The sequence below is a fragment of the Chiloscyllium plagiosum genome, unplaced genomic scaffold (genome assembly GCF_037043375.1).
Source record: "Chiloscyllium plagiosum isolate Xiang-an unplaced genomic scaffold, Cpla_swu_hap1 HiC_scaffold_19, whole genome shotgun sequence".
Taxonomy (NCBI): Eukaryota; Metazoa; Chordata; class Chondrichthyes; order Orectolobiformes; family Hemiscylliidae; genus Chiloscyllium; species Chiloscyllium plagiosum.
In genome coordinates this window covers 66,185,781-66,207,316 of record NW_028270157.1, presented here as the reverse complement: position 1 = coordinate 66,207,316, position 21,536 = coordinate 66,185,781, and the positions used below count along the sequence as shown (strand labels likewise).

Here is a 21,536-nt window from a genome sequence, read left to right as displayed (position 1 = left end):
CTTATCAAATGCCTTCTGGAAATCTAAGCACAGAACATATTTAATCCACAGCACTACTTTGCAAAAGTAATCCATTGCTGTAAGGGGTTTTGGAACATTTGGAGATTGTGAAAGGTGCTTTCTGAATGCAAGTCTCTCTTCTTGTAGCAAGGTGATGGATATATTTGAAAAGATTGCCTTTTCTCCATTTTTGGAGAAACTGAAACTCACATGTTTAAGATTTTATTTATGAACAGACTTCAGATGAAATCTCTCTTTCCAAATAGTGAGTCAGAGATGTTTGTGGGCGGCACGGTGGCACAGTGGTTAGCACTGCTGCCTCACAGCGCCAGAGACCCGGGTTCAATTCCCGCCTCTGGTGACTCTCTGTGTGGAGTTTGCACATTCTCCCCGTGTCTGTGTGGGTTTCCTCCGGGTGCTCCGGTTTCCTCCCACGGTCCAAAAATGTGCAGGTTAGGTGAATTGGCCATGCTAAGTTGCCCGTAGTGTTAGGTGAAGAGGTAAATGTAGGGGAATGGGTCTGTGTGGGTTGCACTTCGGCGGGTCAGTGTGGACTTGTTGGGCTGAAGGGCCTGTTTCCACACTGTAAGTAATCTAATCTAATCTTGAGATGGTGATTTGATTTGATTTGATTCATTAATGATCACATGTATCTTGTTACAAAATATAGTGAACCGTGTTGTACGATGTCACGAATCTTTGGTGCCAACTTAAAACACAGAGAAGTAACTAATACATAACATATAAAGGCATAAACATGAATAAATAAAGGAAGTGTCCATCATTACTGTCCTTCTTGTTAAGTGTTCCAGTAACTTCCAGTAAGATGGCGATGGAGTAGGGCTTCTGAGCCTGGGTCTTGTCCACTTTCCTTATTGCTCTTACCTTGCTTTTTCTCTCTTCTGTCGTTTTTTTCTCTTCTACTTTATGTTACGTACCTCTTGGTGAAGACCTCAGTCATGTTGACAGCTTCGGCAGCGACGAGTGGGCACAGCAGGGGCCAGCTTTTTGTTTACATCAAGTGTTAGTGACAAGATCCATCTTTTTTCTCAATGACACAATTGGGTAAGCAGTTTATAGTAATGCACCTTTTTCAAATGATGGTGAATTTGATATTTGACGACTGTCAAATGGCTGTTTATGCAATTAAGGTTTCCATAATTGTCTTCAGAATGACCATTTGCAACACAAGGACCACCATGAATACTGAAATGACCTAACTTTCAGCATAAGATGGCTTGCCTTTAATGACTCGTGGAAATAGGAGAGTTTGAAGACTATTCATCAAAAGAATAGATTCTTTAAAAAATTGCTTCAGTTGCTAGTAAAGATGAAATTCATCAACTTTTTTTCAATTGTTGGTCATTGTGATCTAACATTTCATTTTAATTTTTTTGTTTGCGTCAAGTGACAAGGCCCACCCTTTTTCTCAATGACACATCGAATATCAAAATGTCAGGGTGTGACAATCAGGAATAAATAGTTACATTTATAAAAAAGCAAACCTGCATTCAAAACAGTATCAGTCCTTTGCGAGCAGCGTTTGGAGGGAGATCGAATGGCCAGAGGGCCGTTAATAAGTGTTGAGCTCTGTTTGCTGTCCTTGTATTGGATACTGGCAGATGTGACTGCTACTTGTGGTAAGAAGGCAATCCATATGATATGCATTTCTATGTATTTGATAACTCCAAGAAGTAGGATGGTGTCAGCGCTGGCTCAGTAGTAGCACTTCTTGTCTGTCTCTCTGGTTGTGATTTTAAACCCCAATCCAGAGATTTGAATGTCAAATTTATGCTGGCACTCCATTGCAATGCCAAGGGAATGCCAAGGGAATGCCAAGGGAATGCTGCACTTTGGGAGGTGTTGTATTTCAGGTGGGCTGCAGAGTCAAGGCTCTGTTTAACCCCCTACGTGGAAGAGTTCTCCCTGATGCCTTGCTCAATACTTAAAATCACTTGAAACAGATTATCTTGTTGTTTGTCTCACCGCTGTTTGTGGGGCCTTGCCAAATTGTTAAAATTACGGTTGTGCCACCTCTTTAGAAAGGACTTCACTGATTTTAAAACATTTTCACCCTAAAGCTGTGAAAGGTGTTATGGAAAAGCAAGTCAGTTTGAATGTGCAGACAAACTCAGTTTGTATCTGAAATGAAAATAAAAAAACTGCTTAGTCTCTGAGAATACAGACAGCATACTGGCTGCTCTGTAGTCTCAGCAGCATCAGTTTAATTTTGATATCTTAGCCTTTCTCAACTTTAATTATACAATGCAGCATCTCATATTGTTCTGCTCATGTCTTGTAAGATTTGCTAGTTGTAACTTTGTAGGAGAGGCTGGCTCAGTGCTAGTCAAATAGATCTGAGCACCCTCTTTTCTACTCATGATAAAAATACAGACACATGAAATAATTGCAGATATATTTAACAGCAAGCTATATGTGCTCATGAGGGAGAAAGAAATATAGTGATGGGTTAAGATGAAATAAATATGGATGGTGGAGACCCAAGTGAAGTCTAAGCACCAATCAATACTAACCTGTAGGACTGAAGGTCTGGTTCTGTGCAAAAGGCTATTTGACTGAATGGGGTAGCTTGAAGGAGGAAATCATCTGGCAAAACCTAGGTCCAGGCTGCATTGACACTCTTATTAGATGCAAATTGAGAAGTCGCAATTTATCACGACATTAAATTGCATCGTTATTTTGTACTCTTTTCACCATTTAAGGCCCCATGTGTGAGTTTTTTGATAATGAACAGACATACAATTATAATCAATTACTGAGTCAGGCAGTGTGCTTGGGATAACATTCCTGAAGATTATCTTAGAGCCTGCCATCAGTGATACAGTATATAGTCTGCAGGTAATCAATTTTTATGGATCCATTAGTAATGCCAATGCCCACTGAATCATGGCAGCAGATGAGACTTTGGTTTATATAATTTACTGCATAAATGAATGTTATTAAAATATGGCATGTCATTGGTTAATAGGTTAATATTGAAATACAGTGAAAAGTGTTGTATAGTGTTGTGAATCTCTGGTGCCATCTTAAAACACAGCAAAATAAACGAATGCATAGAATATAAAGGCAGAAAAATGAAAAAATAAAGAAAATGGCCAACATTACTGTCCTTCTTATTCAGTGTTCTGGTAACTTCTGGTAAGATACTGATGGAGTAGGGTTTCTGAGCCTGTGTCAAATAGCTGTGTTTAATAGAATTACTCATTACTAACACCTCGAGAGCAATACTGAGTCTATACAAGGGCTAATAATGTATCACAGCCACAACATATTGGCAATTTTCACAATCTGAGCTCCTTGTGAGTTATTAGCCATTTTAATCAAACTATTCAGTCATTGTATGATATATCTCCAGGACAGATGAGACTTGAACATAGATCTTCTAGTCCTGAGGTAGGGACATTACCACTGCACCACAAGAATGCTGGCTATCATGAGGGTAATTCCTTTAACACGTCATAAACAATTCATTCACAATAATTTCACTCAACAGATTTTTTTTGAGAAACTAACTTCAAGTGAGAATTATCTGTCACTTTCTGGAATTGTTAAGTAATAATTTTAAAACTTCACCCCAAAAGCAGTTTGCAGGCTGCAACAATAATTTGTATTTATATAACATTATTTAACATCCCAAGGTGCTTCCTAGACGGTTGCTGGACAAAAAAAAAACATGAAAACAAAATAGGAGACATTAGGACAGGGGACAAAATGCTTAGTGAGAGATGTGGTTTTTAAGGAAGACGGTAGGGGGCCAGATAGGAGAGACAGAGACGGAGGAGCAGGGAGAGGGAGTGTGACAGATACACAGAGGGGAGGTGCAAAGCGAGAAGGTGGGACAGGGAGGGGCGACAGAGGTAGGGAGACAGAGAGGAAGGGGACAGAGAGAGGGTGTGGAGGGGCAGGGACAGAGAGAAAGGAGGACAGAGAAGGGGGGAGAGAGAGAGGGAGGGGACAGAGACTGAGAAAGAAAGAGAGTGAAGGAGAGAGACTGAGAGAGAGAGAGAGAGAGGGACAGGTAGAATGGGAGGGAGAGACTGGGTACAGACCGAGAGGGAGAGAGATTTACAGAGCTTGGTGCCTTGACAAGTGGAGGTCATGCTTGGATAAAGCAATTGAGCAGTGAACAAGAGGCCAGAGATATTGGACAGATCTGCAGGGGGCTACGTAGAGATGGGTGAAGTCATGTGGAAATCTGAGCATAACGATGAGAACTTTGAAATTTAGGAATTGCTGGACTGGGAGTCAACGTCGGTCAGGGAGCACAGGGATGATATGTGACTGGATCAAGATAGGGCTTGCAGAGGTTTATATGAACTGAAGTTTCTGAAGTGTGGAAGATGAGAGGATGGCCAGGAGGGTTTTGGAATAGCTGAATGATAAGCTAAAGGAAGTGTAAGTGACTGTATAAGTAACTGTCCTTGAGAAGATGGTAGTGAGCTGCTAGGTCAGAGCAATAGAGGAATGAGAAGAGGGTACTTCTCTGACCTATCGCCTCCATCCCCACCCCCATTCACCCATTGTACTCTTTTCTACCTTCTCCCACCCTCCTCTCTGACCTATCACCTCCATCCCCACGCCCATTCACCAATTGTACTCTATGCTACTTTCTCCCCACCCCTACCCTACTCTCATTTATCTCTCCACTCTGCAGGCACCCTGCCTCTATTCCTGATGAAGGGCTTTTGCCTGAAACACCAATTTTCCTGCTCCTCGGATGCTGCCTGACCTGCCGTGCTTTTCCAGCACCACTCTAATCTAGACTCTGGTTTCCAGCATCTGCAGTCCTTGTTTTTATGGTAGTGAGCTGCCAGACAGGCTGAGGAAGGGCCCTGAGGCTGGAATGTGAAAACTGGTAACTAGATTTCATTAACATTTCAGCTTGGCTCTGTTTGTACCACTCACACCTCAGTGATAAAGGTTCGAGTCCCTCCTATTAGTTTGACAGTACATCAGTGTCACCTAGAATCAACTTAGTGCAGTGTTGAGGAAGCACACTTTTGGACACTATGTTCCTCCAAAGGAGGAATTAAACCAATTCCAACCAAATCCAAATAATCTTGGTGGATGTTGTATATCCATGACACTTTGTAATGATGGGTAGGGAGTTGACCGGTCCCTGAATCAATAAAATCAAACAAATTAATTAAGCATTAAATTCATTGTCGTGTATATGATCACACCTTGTATAATATGTCTACTACAGTTGCTGCATTTTCACACCAGCTGAAGTTACAATGAACAATTTGAATTCACAAATTCTGGATTGCTGTTCCACTGGCAGAACCAAAGGACTGTTGCAGCTGTACAGAGTTCCATGTTCAGAATCCGAAATTAAAAATTAGAAAATTGAATGGAAGTGTTTAACAGGAAATGCTGAAAACTTAGATCAGGTCCACCAGCACCCAAAAGGACAAAAGTCAGATTCTAAATGTGGATGTTTGGTTAGACCGTTGGTGAGAGCTGACCTGGCCTTCTTTTTCACTCTCTGACTGGAGCACTGTGTAACGCCAATAATTTCTGTGTTAACTTGTCCAGGACTGTCCTCGTTGGCACAGCTTGAAACTGTTCCTGCTAACCTCAATTTTGGTTGTCTGTCTACTGCCCTGGCTGAAATCAGCTGATGCAGCACAGCTCAGGAATCAAATCCCTCAGCTTGTGGTACATTTGGCTTAATGTAACACAGAGTGGTGCCTTTAGTCTCAAGGAGTTTTCAGAATGACTCAATCTAAATTAATTCCTTGAAAATCATTGCCAGCCATTCACTCATTGTTGGTTTCAGCTGTAGGTTAATGGCAAGGAACCTTATACTTGTATCCAAAACAAATACATGGGAATCCAGAAATAACATATTGTCAATATGCAGTTCTCACTGAAAAGGCTGGCCTTTCTTATTCATCCTTCATTGGCCTTTGAAAGGTGGTGGTGGTGTGCAATCTTTACAAACTGCTGGAGTCTGTGTGGTGAACATCCTTCTAAATGACTGTTAGGTTGGGAGTTCCAGGATTTTGACCTAATGATGATAGAGTGCTGCCACAATTGGAAAGGATATGGGAGTGGCAGTAGGTGAACTGCTCTTGTAGAGATCCAGCGCGGACATGCCAGACCTGAATGGCCGCCTCCTGTACTGTCGCCATTCTATCATACATCAGATGGGACTTGTGGGGCAATTTGTAGATGATAATATTCCTCTATACCAGCTGCTTGTGTCTTTCTGGAAGGTGGAGGACATGATTTTTAGAAATGCTGGAACACAAGACAGGGCAAGTTACAACTCCAACACCTTGTTGAGATGTTTGACGTAACTCCCCACCACACACACACCACTCCCAAAACATCACAGATCTTTGAGGTAAAGTACACCAGGAAGCAGAGTGCTATATAAGCTCCTTTTGCAATTACAGTACAACCTGAGAGGATTATTTGGTCATTGCTGCTTGTACAAGGAATAGGGGATTAGCTAATTTAGTTTCTTCTTTTGCATTGCTGAAAAATTTCAGGGAAATAACTCATGTTTTGGAGACAGAATGTCCAAAATTCAATTCAGACTCATGGCCATAGTGAGCAATATCTAATGCTGTCAATAAGATTAGATTACTTACAGTGTGGAAACAGGCCCTTCGGCCCAACAAGTCCTCACCGCCCCGCCGAAGCGCAACCCACCCATTCCCCTACATTTACCCCCTACCTAACACTACGGGCAATTTAGCATGGCCAATTCACCTGACCTGCACATCTTTGGACTGTGGGAGGAAACCGGAGCACCCGGAGGAAACCCACGCAGACACGGGGAGAACGTGCAAACTCCACACAGTCAGTCGCCTGAGGCGGGAATTGAACCCGGGGTCTCTGGCGCTGTGAGGCAGCAGTGCTAACCACTGTGCCACCGTGCCGCCCACTAAGTAAAAACATTATTGCTGCTGTTTGTCACTGTTGAGATATGGACACTTGGCTGTTGACCACAGATAAAATGAGAAAAAGTCTCTTCATACGTTGAGTAGTTTGGTTTTGGAATGCACAGCCTGATAGGGTGCTGGAAAATGGAATTAAGTAGATATTTGAAGGACATTTTTATTAAAAATGCAGGAATAGACAAAAGAGTGGGAATAACTGGACTTCCCTTGGAAAGAGCCATTATAAAAATTGATGACTGAATGAGTTCCTTCTGCAGAATTCTGGTTTGCAATCAGTAATTTGCTGATTTTAGGTGGTTCGAATCAGCCCCAGATCCCTGGTTCTAGACACTGGCCTTATTTTGGGAATGTGAAATGAAGGAGGTAGTGGACAGGTGTTTCAGAGCAAATTTATTTAAAATTCAAAAGATAAGTATAATACAAAAAATACAGGCAAAAGCATTAAATAGTGAGTCACAGAGATGTACAGCATGGAAACAGAATTTTCCATGCCGACCAGATATCCCAACCCAATCTAGTCCCACCTGCCAGCACCCAGCCCATATCCCTTCAAACCCTTCCTATTCATATACCCATCCAAATGCCTCTTAAATGTTGCAATTGTACCAGCCTCCACCACATCCTCTGGCAGCTCATTCCATACACATACCACCCTCTGCATGAAAAAGTTGCCCCTTAGGTCTCTTTTATATCTTTCCCCTCTCACCCTAAACCTTTGCCCTCTAGTTCTGGATCCCCCACCCCAGGGAAAAGACTTTGTCTATTTATTCTATCCATAACCCCCCCCCCCCATGATTTTATAAACCTCTATAACGTCACCCCTCAGCCTTCGATGCTCCAGGGAAAACAACCCAGGCCTATTCAACCTTTCCCTATAACTCAAACCCTCCAACTCTGGCATCATCCTTGTAAATCTTTTCTGAACCCTTTCAAGTTTCACAACATCTTTCCGATAGGAAGGAGACCAGAATGTAACACCATCAATTATACAGAGGACAGTAATTAAATACACTATTACATTAAACACAATTGAAGCTTTAATCAGGCTTCCTACCCTTGGGGTCCCATACACTGTCACCACCCACCTTCCCCTCCCTGCTTGCTAGGTCAGAACAGTGTGTCTAGTTGCATAGCTTCTTGCTGTCAGTTCTCTTGATTCAAAACAGGTTTGTGTCTGGAAGCTCTTGCTTGGACAGTGCTTGGTTGGCTCCCCTCCACACCCCCACACCCCAAACCTCTGATGTCCTTAGCTGTGATGATGCCCTTGGTTTGGCTTGCTGATTCAGCTTTCCTGTTTGACCTCTGTAGGTCTTGTTTCAGAAGCTGCTTATTGGGGCTGGAATCCAGCGGGGACATGGCTTCTGCAGAAGCTTGTTCTTGAAAAGGCTCTCCATTCAGGTCAGAACAGGGTGGCAGTTATCCAGAGAGTGTGCCCTATTATCTCCCCTCAAACTGTGTTGTCTATTGTGTCTCTGGTATTACCTTCTGAAGTCATTGGCTTCCTGATTGCTATCAATATGTGCAAATGGACTTTGATTGAAGTTGTATGTTCGGTATCTGTATAGGCCCCACACTGTCTGTACTAGGGTGTCAAAGTTAGTTTCAATCTAGAGTGTTAGGTTTGGTTGATTGTTCTCTTAGAGTGGAAATTAGATTGGAATTCCTGGCTAAGCAATGGTTCCAGGTAGTGTTTGTGTATTTTTCCCAGAACTCAGCCCAGCGGTCCTCTTTACTTTTAATAGTTTTGAAATGATGAGGGGCTTTTCCAGTATTTTTGATGATGGGGATTTTTGCTCAATCCTACACTTCTGTGCTGCACCATTCCAGTGTTCGTTACACTGAATACCATGATTTTTAAAACTACAAATTGCGTTGTCTTAGAATTGAACTGGGAGCATTAGTGAGCGTCAAATGAAGGGCTGCCAAGGAATAGTGAAACAAGTCAGTTTTCCCATTCTGTTTAATAGCCATTATTGAAGAAATTATTGGACAAATGGTAGTGTAAGGATGAGAGCATTATTTGGTGAATAAAAGACACTATTTCTAGATATCAGCAAACTCATGAATCCTGCACTCCCAGTGGGGAATCAAAAATGGGTCAATGAAACAGCATGGCAGTGCAGTTGCCCTAGTTCTGATTAATGCTCTTCCTGCTGAAGGGGCAAGAGGAGCAATGAATTCACTCACTGACATAGCTATCAGCAGTACATGATGCTGAAAAGTACTGAGACAAAGGACTTGTGCATCTTCACAAACAATCACTGAGAAGGCAAAATTTAATACTGTTTACTCATAGTTCCTTTCTGTCTCTTTTACAGTAAATGTTAACCCCTCGCAGTCCTGTGGCCTGTTAGCTGCCCCTGAATTACTCATCCAACAAACTGTTCTTCACATTTGTATCTTTTAATAGAGTGCCAACAAGATTATTGAACCAGGGGAGGTATTCCAAGTCTTGTCCAGTCTTATTTTACATTCACATACATATGGATGGGTGCTTATCAGGAGTCAAACACTGATTTTTGTGCTTCATCACCTCTGTAATCTCCTCACTCTAAAACTATCCAAGTGCTCTGCTGCCTTCAAACCCTAGACTTCTTTATCTCCTTCACTTCATTTGACCACCGATTTCTTATCCAACAATCTCCCTCCTAAAACTACATTCCATGTAACTTTCTCTTTTTATTTTGGACACACCTTAAAGCCTGCTTCTTGACCAAGCATTTAATGAACCCTGTTAATCTGGCCTCCCTGATATCAATGCCAGTATTTGTCTGTGTAGGCACTCATGGAGTGCCTGGGTCATTTTACTTTAAAAGCACAATCTAACCACAGGTCATTATTGTCACATTCCTTCCAATAAAGGCACCAAGCTAACATGACCAGATCTGCCCGTGCTGAATACTTGACATCTGGTAAAATTACATTTATCAAACAAGGTCAACAGCAGTCAAGCAGAAATATGATGCAGAAACAGACTGTAGTTCAATTACATTCGAGTTCACACAACCCAACCCTGTTAAAAACACTTCGTTATTAAAAGATTGATACATTAAAAAGGAGTATGCTTCCAAACAGGGTGGATACTCTCTTTAGAAGGCTCTGCTCTGCCTTCACCTTGCTGCCCTCTTTCAGGCAATCTTTCTTGTGGGCTCTTTTTTTGTGTGTGTTTTGAGCTATTTTACCTTGCCAGCTAACAACTCTGCAGAAGTGGCTTACTCAGCCACAGTAAAGAGGGAGAGCTCTGGCTGAGAGGGAGAGCTCTCCCTGGACTGCCCATGAGAACAAAGGTAGGACATATACAGTCAATCCCTCTGTACCACCTTCAGCTGAAATCAGCACAGGTCAGGAATCAAACTGGATATACTTAGCCCAATATATGTTCAAAGTCATGTCACTTTTGAAATTTGTATTCTAATGGACATACTGCTTAGAAACTTCAATATAAAGCAGACCGTTCAGCCCAACTGATCAATGCTGGTAGTTATATTGCACATTAATCTTCCCCCCCCAATTTATCTTCCTATATCTCTTTGTTCATTTCTCCCTCCTTCATTTATCAACCTCCCTTAAAAGCATCATTGATATCTGTTCCCAGCACTTCATGTAATCCCCATTTTTATCGACAACAGTGCAAAGAAAATCCTTCCAGATTCTTTGTTAGATCTGTAATCTTCGATTAATACCCTTTTTATTCTAGATTCATCCACAAGCGGAAATCACTGCATTCTTCAATTTACTGCAATATACCAATCCCACAACAACGACTGGTAAAACAATATGTCGTGCTTTAGTTGAAGGTAAGGTCAAATGTGTGGTGCTGGAAAAGCACAGCAGGTCAGGCAGCATCCGGGGACCAGGACAGTCGATGATTTGGGCAAAAGCCCTTCATCAGGAATGATATACCATGGTGACTGGGAAGCCTTGAGACACATCTGACTCGTACGATTGTTGCTTTGTTCCATCAACAAATATTGAGATTTTTCATCTCATCGTTTTCCGTGGTGGGTAACAATGGACAGTAGTTTAAGATACACTCCATTAAAAATACAGGTACATCCTATTACAACAGAAACAGCGTCACTTCCATCCTGTTGAACTCCTTCATCATTTTAAAGGCTTTTATTGAATCTTCTGTTGATTTGTATTCTAATGGACATACTGCTTAGAAACTTCAATATAAAGCAGACCGTTTTTTTTTACATGAACAGAGCGCTAAGCTGCTCCGTTAACCATTTATACGCTCAGGCATTTACAACCTCCCGACCTTAAATCTTATGTTCATTTTCTCCTGCCACAGATCCTTGCGCTCCACACATCTATCGTGTGGTAAATGAAGGCTGGAGGAAGGATGAAGCCTGCAACATTTTACCCAGGATGAACTCCTCCTTTAACAGTGACAATGAGCTAAAGTCCTACTGGATCCGTTTTGCTGGCGCGTCAGGAACGAAGCTGAGAGATCGTTGTGTTCCGCTGTTACACTGCGGGACCAGGAGACCTGTGTGGGTCAACGGATCCCATCCCACTGCAGAGGCCAAACTTGTGGATCGAGTCGCGTGCGTTCCGGATCTACTGTCTGGAGACTGCTGCAAAGAGACACTGCCACTCAAAATCGCTTTCTGTCAGGTTCCTGGGACAAGACAAGTTTTCTACGTATACAAGCTTCCCCCCACCCCGATTGGTGCAGCTTACTGCACAGGTAACCACAGGGCAGCAAACTCATAGAGTCAGCTCCATCATGGTCCAGATTCTCGTCTCATTTACACTCTCTGACCCAGTTTGATTATATGATGTGGGGTGCCGGTGTTGGACTGCAGTGGACAGAGTCAGAAATCACACATACCAGGTTACAGTCCAACAGGATTGTTTGAGATCACAAGTTTTCGGAACGCTGCTCCTTCATCAGGCCAATCTCACCTGGCAAAGGATGAGCGCTGTGAAAGCTTGTGATTTCAAATAAATCGATTGAGCTGTAACCTGATGTCATGTATATGCTGCCTCGGTTTAACACAGCTCTCACTCCCTGCCTGAAATGACATTCGTACATCCTGTGCTGCAATAGTACCCATTCTCTGTGCCATGTGACACATACTGGCCCCATTCCACTCAACTCATGGTCACTGAGCACAGTTACATTCCCAGACGTATTCCACTATAGTCCCATTCACTAATGTGTGTAACACTCACCGATGCTGTCCCACTATAGTCCCCATGCCCCACTCTGCATAGCAATCAGTGACCCTGTCCCACTAGTCCCCATTCCCAGCTCTGTGTATCGCTCACTGACCCTGTCATTCTATACATCCCATTCCCCGCTCTGTGTAAGACTCACCAACCCGATCCCACTATAGTCCCATTTCCCACTCTAACACTCACTGACCCTGTCCCACTATAATCCCCATTCCCCGCTTTGTGTAACACTGACAGACCCTGTCCCACTATAATCCCCATTCCCCGCTCTGTGTAACACTCACTGACCCTGTCCCACTATAATCCCCATTCCCCGCTCTGTGTAACACTCACTGACCCTGTCCCACTATAATCCCCATTCTCCGCTCTGTGTAACACTGACAGACCCTGTCCCACTATAATCCCCATTCCCCGCTCTGTGTAACACTGACTGACCCTGTCCCACTATAATCCCCATTCCCCACTCTGTGTAACACTGACTGACCCTGTCCCACTATAATCCCCATTCCCCACTCTGTGTAACACTGACTGACCCTGTCCCACTATAATCCCCATTCCCCGCTCTGTGTAACACTGACTGACCCTGTCCCACTATAATCCCCATTCCCCGCTCTGTGTAACACTGACTGACCCTGTCCCACTATAATCCCCATTCCCCACTCTGTGTAACACTGACTGACCCTGTCCCACTATAATCCCCATTCCCCGCTCTGTGTAACACTGACTGACCCTGTCCCACTATAATCCCCATTCCCCGCTCTGTGTAACACTGACAGACCCTGTCCCACTATAATCCCCATTCCCCGCTCTGTGTAACACTCACTGACCCTGTCCCACTATAATCCCCATTCCCCGCTCTGTGTAACACTGACTGACCCTGTCCCACTATAATCCCCATTCCCCGCTCTGTGTAACACTGACTGACCCTGTCCCACTATAATCCCCATTCCCCGCTCTGTGTAACACTGACTGACCCTGTCCCACTATAATCCCCATTCCCCACTCTGTGTAACACTGACTGACCCTGTCCCACTATAATCCCCATTCCCCGCTCTGTGTAACACTGACTGACCCTGTCCCACTATAATCCCCATTCCCCGCTCTGTGTAACACTGACTGACCCTGTCCCACTATAATCCCCATTCCCCACTCTGTGTAACACTGACTGACCCTGTCCCACTATAATCCCCATTCCCCGCTCTGTGTAACACTGACTGACCCTTTCCCAGTATCATCACCATTCCCCACTCTTGTGACACTCACCAACCCGAATCTACTGTAGACCCCATTCCCTGTTCTGTGTAACGTTCACCAACACTATCACATAGTAGTCCCCATTGCCCGCTCTGTGTAACACTCACCGACCCTGTACCACAATAGTACCCTCTCTCCGCTCTGGGTAACACTCTCAAACCCTGTCATACTATAGTCCGCATTCCTAGTTCTGTGTGACACTCACTGACCCTGTCCCTCTATAGTCCCCAATCCCCATTCTGTGTAACACTCACTGATTCTGTCCCACTATAATCCCCATTCCCCACTCTGTGTAACACTGACTGACCCTCTCCCACTACAGTCCCCATTCCCTGCTCGTGTAACACTCACTGTCCCTGTCCCATTGTAGTCCCCATTCCCTGCTCTGTGTAACACTCACTGTCCCTGTCCCACTATAGTCCCCATTCCCCGTTCTGTGTAACACTCAATGACTCTGTCCATGATAGGCCCATTTCCCTGCTCTGTGTAACACTCACTGACCCTGTCCCATTACAGTCCCCATTCCCTGCTCTGTGTAACACTCACTGACCCTGAACCACTACAGTCCCCATTCCCTGCACTGTGTAAACCTCATTGACCTTGTCCCACAATAGTCCCCGTTCCCTGCTCTGTGTAACATTCACTGACCCTGTCCCATGATAGTACCCTTACCCCACTCTGTATAACATCTCAGACCTTGTCCCTCTGTAGTTCTCATTCCCAGCTCTGTGGAAAACTCACTGACCCGTTCCTACGATAGTCCCCTTATCCCTGCTGTGCATAATACTCTCAGATCCTGTCCGACTATAATCCCCATTCCCTGCTCTGTGTAACATTCACTGACCCTTCCCACTGTAGTCTCCATTCCCCGCTCTGTGTAACACTCCCTCACCCTTTCGCACTATTGTCCCCATCCCCCACTCTGTGTAACATTCATGACCCTTCCCACTGTAGTCTCCATTCCCCGCTCTGTGTAACACTCAATGACCCTTCCCACTGTAGTCTCCATTCCCCGCTCTGTGTAACACTCCCTCACCCTTTCGCACTATTCTCCCCATCCCCCACTCTGTGTAACATTCATGACCCTTCCCACTGTAGTCTCCATCCCCCACTCTGTGTAACATTCATGACCCTTCCCACTGTAGTCTCCATTCCCCGCTCTGTGTAACGCTCAATGACCCTTCCCACTGTAGTCTTCATTCCCCGCTCTGTGTAACACTCACTGATCCTTCCCACTGTAGTCTCCATTCCCCGCTCTGTGTAACACTCCCTCACCCTTTCGCACTATTGTCCCCATCCCCCACTCTGTGTAACATTCATGACCCTTCCCACTGTAGTCTCCATTCCCCGCTCTGTGTAACACTCACTGACCCTTCCCACTGTAGTGTCCATTCCCCGCTCTGTGTAACACTCACTGACCCTTCCCACTGTAGTCTCCATTCCCCGCTCTGTGTAACACTCACTGACCCTTCCCACTGTAGTGTCCATTCCCGCTCTGTGTAACACTCACTGACCCTTCCCACTGTAGTGTTCATTCCCCACTCTGTGTAACACTCACTGACCCTGTCCCACGATAGTCCCCATTCCCCGCTCTGTGTAACAGTCACTGACCCTTCCCACTGTAGTGTCCATTCCCGCTCTGTGTAACAGTCACTGACCCTTCCCACTGTAGTGTTCATTCCCCGCTCTGTGTAACACTCACTGACCCTTCCCACTGTAGTGTCCATTCCCGCTCTGTGTAACACTCACTGACCCTTCCCACTGTAGTGTTCATTCCCCACTCTGTGTAACACTCACTGACCCTGTCCCACGATAGTCCCCATTCCCCGCTCTGTGTAACACTCACTGACCCTTCCCACTGTAGTGTTCATTCCCCACTCTGTGTAACACTCACTGACCCTGTCCCACGATAGTCCCCATTCCCCGCTCTGTGTAACACTCACTGACCCTTCCCACTGTAGTGTCCATTCCCGCTCTGTGTAACACTCACTGACCCTTCCCACTGTAGTGTTCATTCCCCACTCTGTGTAACACTCACTGACCCTGTCCCACGATAGTCCCCATTCCCCGCTCTGTGTAACAGTCACTGACCCTTCCCACTGTAGTGTCCATTCCCGCTCTGTGTAACAGTCACTGACCCTTCCCACTGTAGTGTTCATTCCCCGCTCTGTGTAACACTCACTGACCCTTCCCACTGTAGTGTCCATTCCCGCTCTGTGTAACACTCACTGACCCTGTCCCACGATAGTCCCCATTCCCCGCTCTGTGTAACACTCACTGACCCTTCCCACTGTAGTGTCCATTCCCCGCTCTGTGTAACAGTCACTGACCCTTCCCACTGTAGTGTCCATTCCCCGCTCTGTGTAACAGTCACTGACCCTTCCCACTGTAGTGTTCATTCCCCGCTCTGTGTAACACTCACTGACCCTGTCCCACGATAGTCCCCATTCCCCGCTCTGTGTAACACTCACTGATCCTGTACCATGATAGGCCCCATTCTCTGTTTTGTGTAACATTCATTGACTCTGTCCCACTATTGACTCCATTTCTCGCTCTGTGCAACAGCCACTGACCCTGTCCCACTATTGACCCCATTCCCCGCTCTGTTTAACTCTCATTGACCTTGTCCCATTCGAACATAAGTTCCCTGACCCATGTTTCATTTACTGTCCCTGTCCCACTCTTGTTCTTATTCTGTGACCTGCCCCACTGGACCCCCATTCCCTGACCCGTGCTACTCTCACTGACTCTGTCCCACAAAGGTCTGAATGTCTATGCCCTTTTTCAGTAACCAAATACACTATCAACAATTTCTTCTTGCAATTAATTTTGGTCCGATTTTTATAAGTAAGCATGTAGATTTCCACACAAGTCAGTCAGGAGAGGAACTTCTAGGGGGAATGGATTTGTTTTTGTTGCACTCAGGTACTATGCCTTCAATATGTGGATTGGTCGTGCATAGTGTTCCTTGGTGATGATGCCCCAATTTATCACAGCTTCTTTTTACCAACAGAGGATTTTTGGGATCAGTGTGCTGATGGGACCCATAACTGTGATCGAAAACTGGCTACCTGTGTGAGGACACCATACAATGCACAGAATGGGACTGGGTACTACTGTGCCTGTATCGCGGGATACACAGGGAGTGGTTTAAGAGGAAACTGCACAGGTGAAACCTTGAGTGTTGAAAACAAGAATAAAAAATAATTTTAAGATAGAAACAAGACAAAGAACTGGAAATCAGAAACAAAAACAGAAATCGCTGACAAGCTCAGCAGGTCTGGCAGCATCTGTGGAGAGAAAAGAGGAGAAAAGGGTCCAGTGACCCTTCTTCATTTCTGGACCAGAAACATTAATGCTGCTTTCTCTCTACAGATGCTGCGAGGCCAGCTGAGTTTCTCCAGCAATTCCTGTTTTTGTTTCTAAAAGAATACTTTCAGACTTCCATTGGTTCATTCCTTTGTCATAGATTGACCCTATTTCATAGAATCCCTACAGTGTGGAAACAGGCCATTTGGCCCAACAAGTCCACACCGACCCTCTGAAGGATATCCCACCCAGACCTATTCACTTACCCTTTTACTTTACATTTCCCCTGACTAATGCACATAACCTACATAAGCCCAGAACACTACCAGCAATTTTAGCATGGCCAATTCACCTAACCTGCACATCTTTAGAGTGGGGGAGGAAACCCATGCAGATGTGGGGAGAACGTATAAACTCCACACAGACAGTTGCCCGAGGCTGGAATCGAAGCTGGGCCCCTGGCGCTGTGTGGCAGCAGTGGTGACCACTGAGCCACTGTGTTGCTCATTTAGCTGTCTTCCCTGCAGATTCCTCAATCCCTACTCTCCCCAGAAACATACCCAACCGCTTCTTGACCCAATAAGTTTGTTCAAGTGAATAATCTTGATAATGTATTCCAAAGATCTATTGTCCATCTGAATCTCTGATATTCCAAGCTCTAACTTCTAAAGAGTTTCAAACCTTCAAAATTTGATTAGATTAGATTCCCTACAGTGTGGAAAAACGCCCTTTGGCCCAACACGTCCACACCGACCCTCCGAAGAGTAGCCCACCCAGACCCATTTCCCTCTGACTAGTGCACCTAACACAATCAGCAATTTAGCATGGCCAATCCACCTGACCTGCACATCTTTGGACTGTGGGAAAAACCGGAGCACCCGGAGGAAACCCATGCAGACACAGGGAAAATGTGCAAACTCCACCCAGACAGTCACTCAAGGTGGGAATCAAATCTGGGTCCCTGGCGCTGTGAGGCAGCAGTGCTAACCACTGACCCACTGGGCCACTCAATTGTATTCCCTGTAATTTAAATACTTTGACGGACCAAATAATTAATAAGAAATAACTATTTTGTTCTTTTATTTTGACCTTAAACCATCGTGTACAAAGGAGCAAGAGGAGGCCATTCTGCCCATCAAACCTGTTCCATTGTTTAATTCGATCATGGTTGATCATCAATCTCAACAGCATTTTCCTGCACTATTCCTACATCCCTTGATGTCACTAGTTTTCAGAAATATATTGGTTCAGCTTTGAGTGTGCTCAATGATTGTGCTTCCACGGCCTCTGTGGTAAAGATTCTAAATATCCACCATTCTCAGAGCGAAGAAATTCCTCCTTATCTCAGTTTTAGAGTCATAGAATTGTACAGCACAGCAACAGACCCTTCAGTCCTGTATCGACCAGATATATTAATCTGACCTAGTCCCATTTCCTTAGTCCCAGATTTTAGACTCACTAGTCATGGGAATCCACCCAATTAGAATTTATTTTTAATTCTTTCATGGGATATGGAATTCACTGGCAAGGCCTGCATTTTTCTTACATTCCTAATTGAGTGATTTCCTAGGCATTTACATACAAACCACATTGATGTGCACCTGGAGTTAGCTGCAAGCCAGTTTGGATAATGATAGCAATTTCTTTCCTTTCAGGACCTTAGTGAACCATGAGGATTTTTACAATGATCAATTATAGTTACCAGGGCGGCCATTGCTGAGATTAGCTTTATGGGTCAGATTTAGTCACTGAATTCCAATTCCACTAGCTGCAATGATAGGATCTGAACGCATGTCACTAAAGCATTAGCTTGGCTGCCTGGAATACAAGATTAGAGTGGTGCTGGAAAAACACAGCAAGGTCAGGCAGCAACCGAGGAGCAGGAAAGTTGACATTTCGGGCAAAAGCCCTTCATTCCTGAGTGTTCCCACCAAGCTGGAGCATTGTAACTTTCAAGTTACTGCCATACACGGGAGAAGGTGGCATGACAGTAGTATCACTGGACTAATAATCCAAAAATCCAGGCTAATATTCTGCAGCATAGGTTCACATCACCCCTTGGTAGACAGTGAAATTTGAATTTAACAAACAGTCTCCAATTCAAAACTAGCCTAGTGGCCAACATTGTCATTAATAAAAGAACAGTTTGGTTTACTTTGGCAAGGGAAATCTGCTGTCCTGACCCAGTCTGGCCTAAATGTGACTTCAGACAGATTGACTTTTGGGTGTCCTCTGAAATGGTGTAAAACCAGACAGTTAGGGGTGGAGAATAAGTGCAGATGCGATGCCCACTTTTCACACAAGATAAAAGTGAAGAAATATCTGAGCTGCATTTCGGATCTCCATTCCAAATTTACATTTGACAGTTGACAGTGATTATTACAATAGCATCCATGCCTCTTTCCTGTAGATAGTAGCTCCTGGTCGGTTTCTGTGCAAGGGGATGTTGCTCTGATTGGTTGCAGAATTTTAGTATTGTTCAAGCCTGGGCCCAGGTAAAGTCAGTGGCGCCCAATATTAGCATATATGCTGCCCACTCTTCAGAACTTGTCAGGGTCTCTGGAGAAGATTGTTCTCTAACAGTTACATGGATCAAGACTACATCTGGGTGTCTAACAGTAAGAAGTTTCAGATTCACAAACTTGGTATTCTCCAATGAACTCTTTCTTTCTTCCTAACCCTCAGATGTGAATGAATGTGAAAGTGGAAGCCACGACTGTCACAGCTCAGCCTCCTGTTTGAACAGCCCCGGCTCTTTCCAATGTGTGTGTGAGGCTGGCTACACTGGGAATGGGAGGAATTGTACAGGTAAATGACATTAAACATTCATGGTTTAAATCAGCCTTAAGATATAAATTCCATGTCCATTTTCACTGCCTCATTTTCATTAACTCAGTGATCTTAGTTTCCTGGCTCCCAAATCATTGCATCTTCCCTTGTTGGGAGGTTTGAAGCTATTTTATCAACTTTGCAGCCTCCTTTCACCCTTTTTCTTGCACATTGAGCTTCCTCCTTGGCCCGCAGCTACCTTACAGCATCCTTCTACACTGCCACCTTTCAGCCCCCACTTTCTTTTCCTCCATCACCTTGGAACCTCACCCTTCTCTAGCGCTACCATGCAGCCTCCACCTTCCCCAATGCCCCCTGCTTGCAACTAAGTCTAACCCCTTATAAAATCCCCCATTTGAACATGTGGTGCCCTAGGATCTGACCAGACCAACAACAATCCAGGGGCTTGCACAAAATTAAACAACCCCCTGAGATGCTGCATTTTGTAATCCCATGACGCCTGACCCACGCTCGGCAACCCTATGAGGCCTGACCAGCTCTTGGCAACCCCATGAGGCCTGATCAGTGATTACCAACTTCAAGAGGCCTGACTAACAGCTGTATCAGCAGCTCACTCACTGCAGCCACACAACTTCCAAACAGCTCCTCCAATCACAGTGTCGCTGTCACCCATGCTTGTTGCTGATAGGTTCACCAATGAGCACCCAAGCAGCAAATGCATAGAGAAGCATACTCTGATTGGAGGAGCAGTTCCTCACTGGCTTATCTCTCTCATGTACGAATTAATGTTGCTCTGATTGATGGAAGAGCTCCAGTACAGTTCAAGCCTGGGCCTAATTAAAGTCAGTGGCCCCGATATTAGCACGTGTGCTCGCTGCTCTTCAGAGCCTGTCAGGGTCTCTGTAGAAGATTGTTCTCCAACAGTTACATGGATCAAGCCTACATCTGGGAGTGTAGCAAAAGGAAGTTTCAAATCCACAAAGCTGAGGGTGCGCCAATAAACTCTTCCTTCCTTCCTAACCCTCAGATGTGAATGAATGTGAAAGTGGAAGCCACGACTGTCACAGCTCGGCCTCCTGTTTCAACAGCCCCGGCTCTTTCCAATGTGTGTGTGAGGCTGGTTACACTGGAGATGGGAGGAGCTGTACAGGTAACTGATGCTAACTGTTCGTGGTTTAAATCAGAATATTTCCACACATATTGTTCACATTATCTGATTTTTTGTTAGTGTGTTTTCCTAATATAATCAGTTCCAACTTGGAAGTGAAATCGCATTCAGATGTTTCTTGGTCTATGAGACATGTTCTTTATTGGATGAAGGGCAGTAAGAAGGTGTGATGTGTGTGTCAGGTCAGCAATGAATGCAAAGGTTTCTTTTGCTGAGACAGAAAGGGAGCAATGAGCAGTAAATTCATAAACAGTGTTGCTAGTTCAATGTTGGAATATAAATAACACAACATGGCTGTAGCTGTCTGAGGAAGGCGTCCTGTTTTATTCTGCAATTGTCCAGAAGCTATTATGAAGATTGCTCACACAGACCTTTTATTGACCTTATCTGTGCTCCTCATGATTTCATAAACCTCTATAAAGTCTAGACCCCCACCCGCCCCAGCCCCCTGACGCTACGGGGAAAATAGCCCCAACCTGTTCAGCTTCTCCCTATAGCTCAAAACCAAGATCCTTGTAAATCTTTTCTGAATCCTTTCAAGTTTCACAACATCCTTCCTATAGCAGGGAGACCAGAATTGAAAGCATTAGTCCAGAAGTGTCTGAACCAATGTCCTGTACAACTGTAACATAACCTCCCAACTCCTGTACTCTATGCACTGACCAATAAAGGCAAGCATACCAAACGCCGCCTTCACTATTCTATCTACCTGTGATACTACTTTCAAGGAACTATGAACCTGCACTCCAAGGTCTCTTTGTTCAGTAACACTCCCCAGGACCTTCCCATTAAGTCTATAAATCCTGCCTTAATTGGCCTTTCCAAAATTCAGCATCTTAATGAAAATTGTTTACCCAGAGCCATTTAGTTCAAGCGTTAATCTGTGTGCATGT

General features: G+C 44.6%; 1 protein-coding gene across 1 annotated transcript; it reads left to right on the top strand.

Annotated features, from left to right (window-relative positions):
• Positions 1-1,554: 1,554 nt before the first annotated feature.
• LOC148146807 (oncoprotein-induced transcript 3 protein-like) lies at positions 1,555-20,633 on the top strand. The gene is made up of 5 exons (XM_087996936.1): positions 1,555-1,640; positions 11,233-11,631; positions 16,390-16,545; positions 19,371-19,493; positions 20,503-20,633. The coding sequence occupies exons 1-5, from the start codon at positions 1,559-1,561 to the stop codon at positions 20,631-20,633; spliced, it is 891 nt and encodes a 296-aa protein (XP_087853062.1). The 5' UTR covers positions 1,555-1,558.
• Positions 20,634-21,536: the final 903 nt, after the last annotated feature.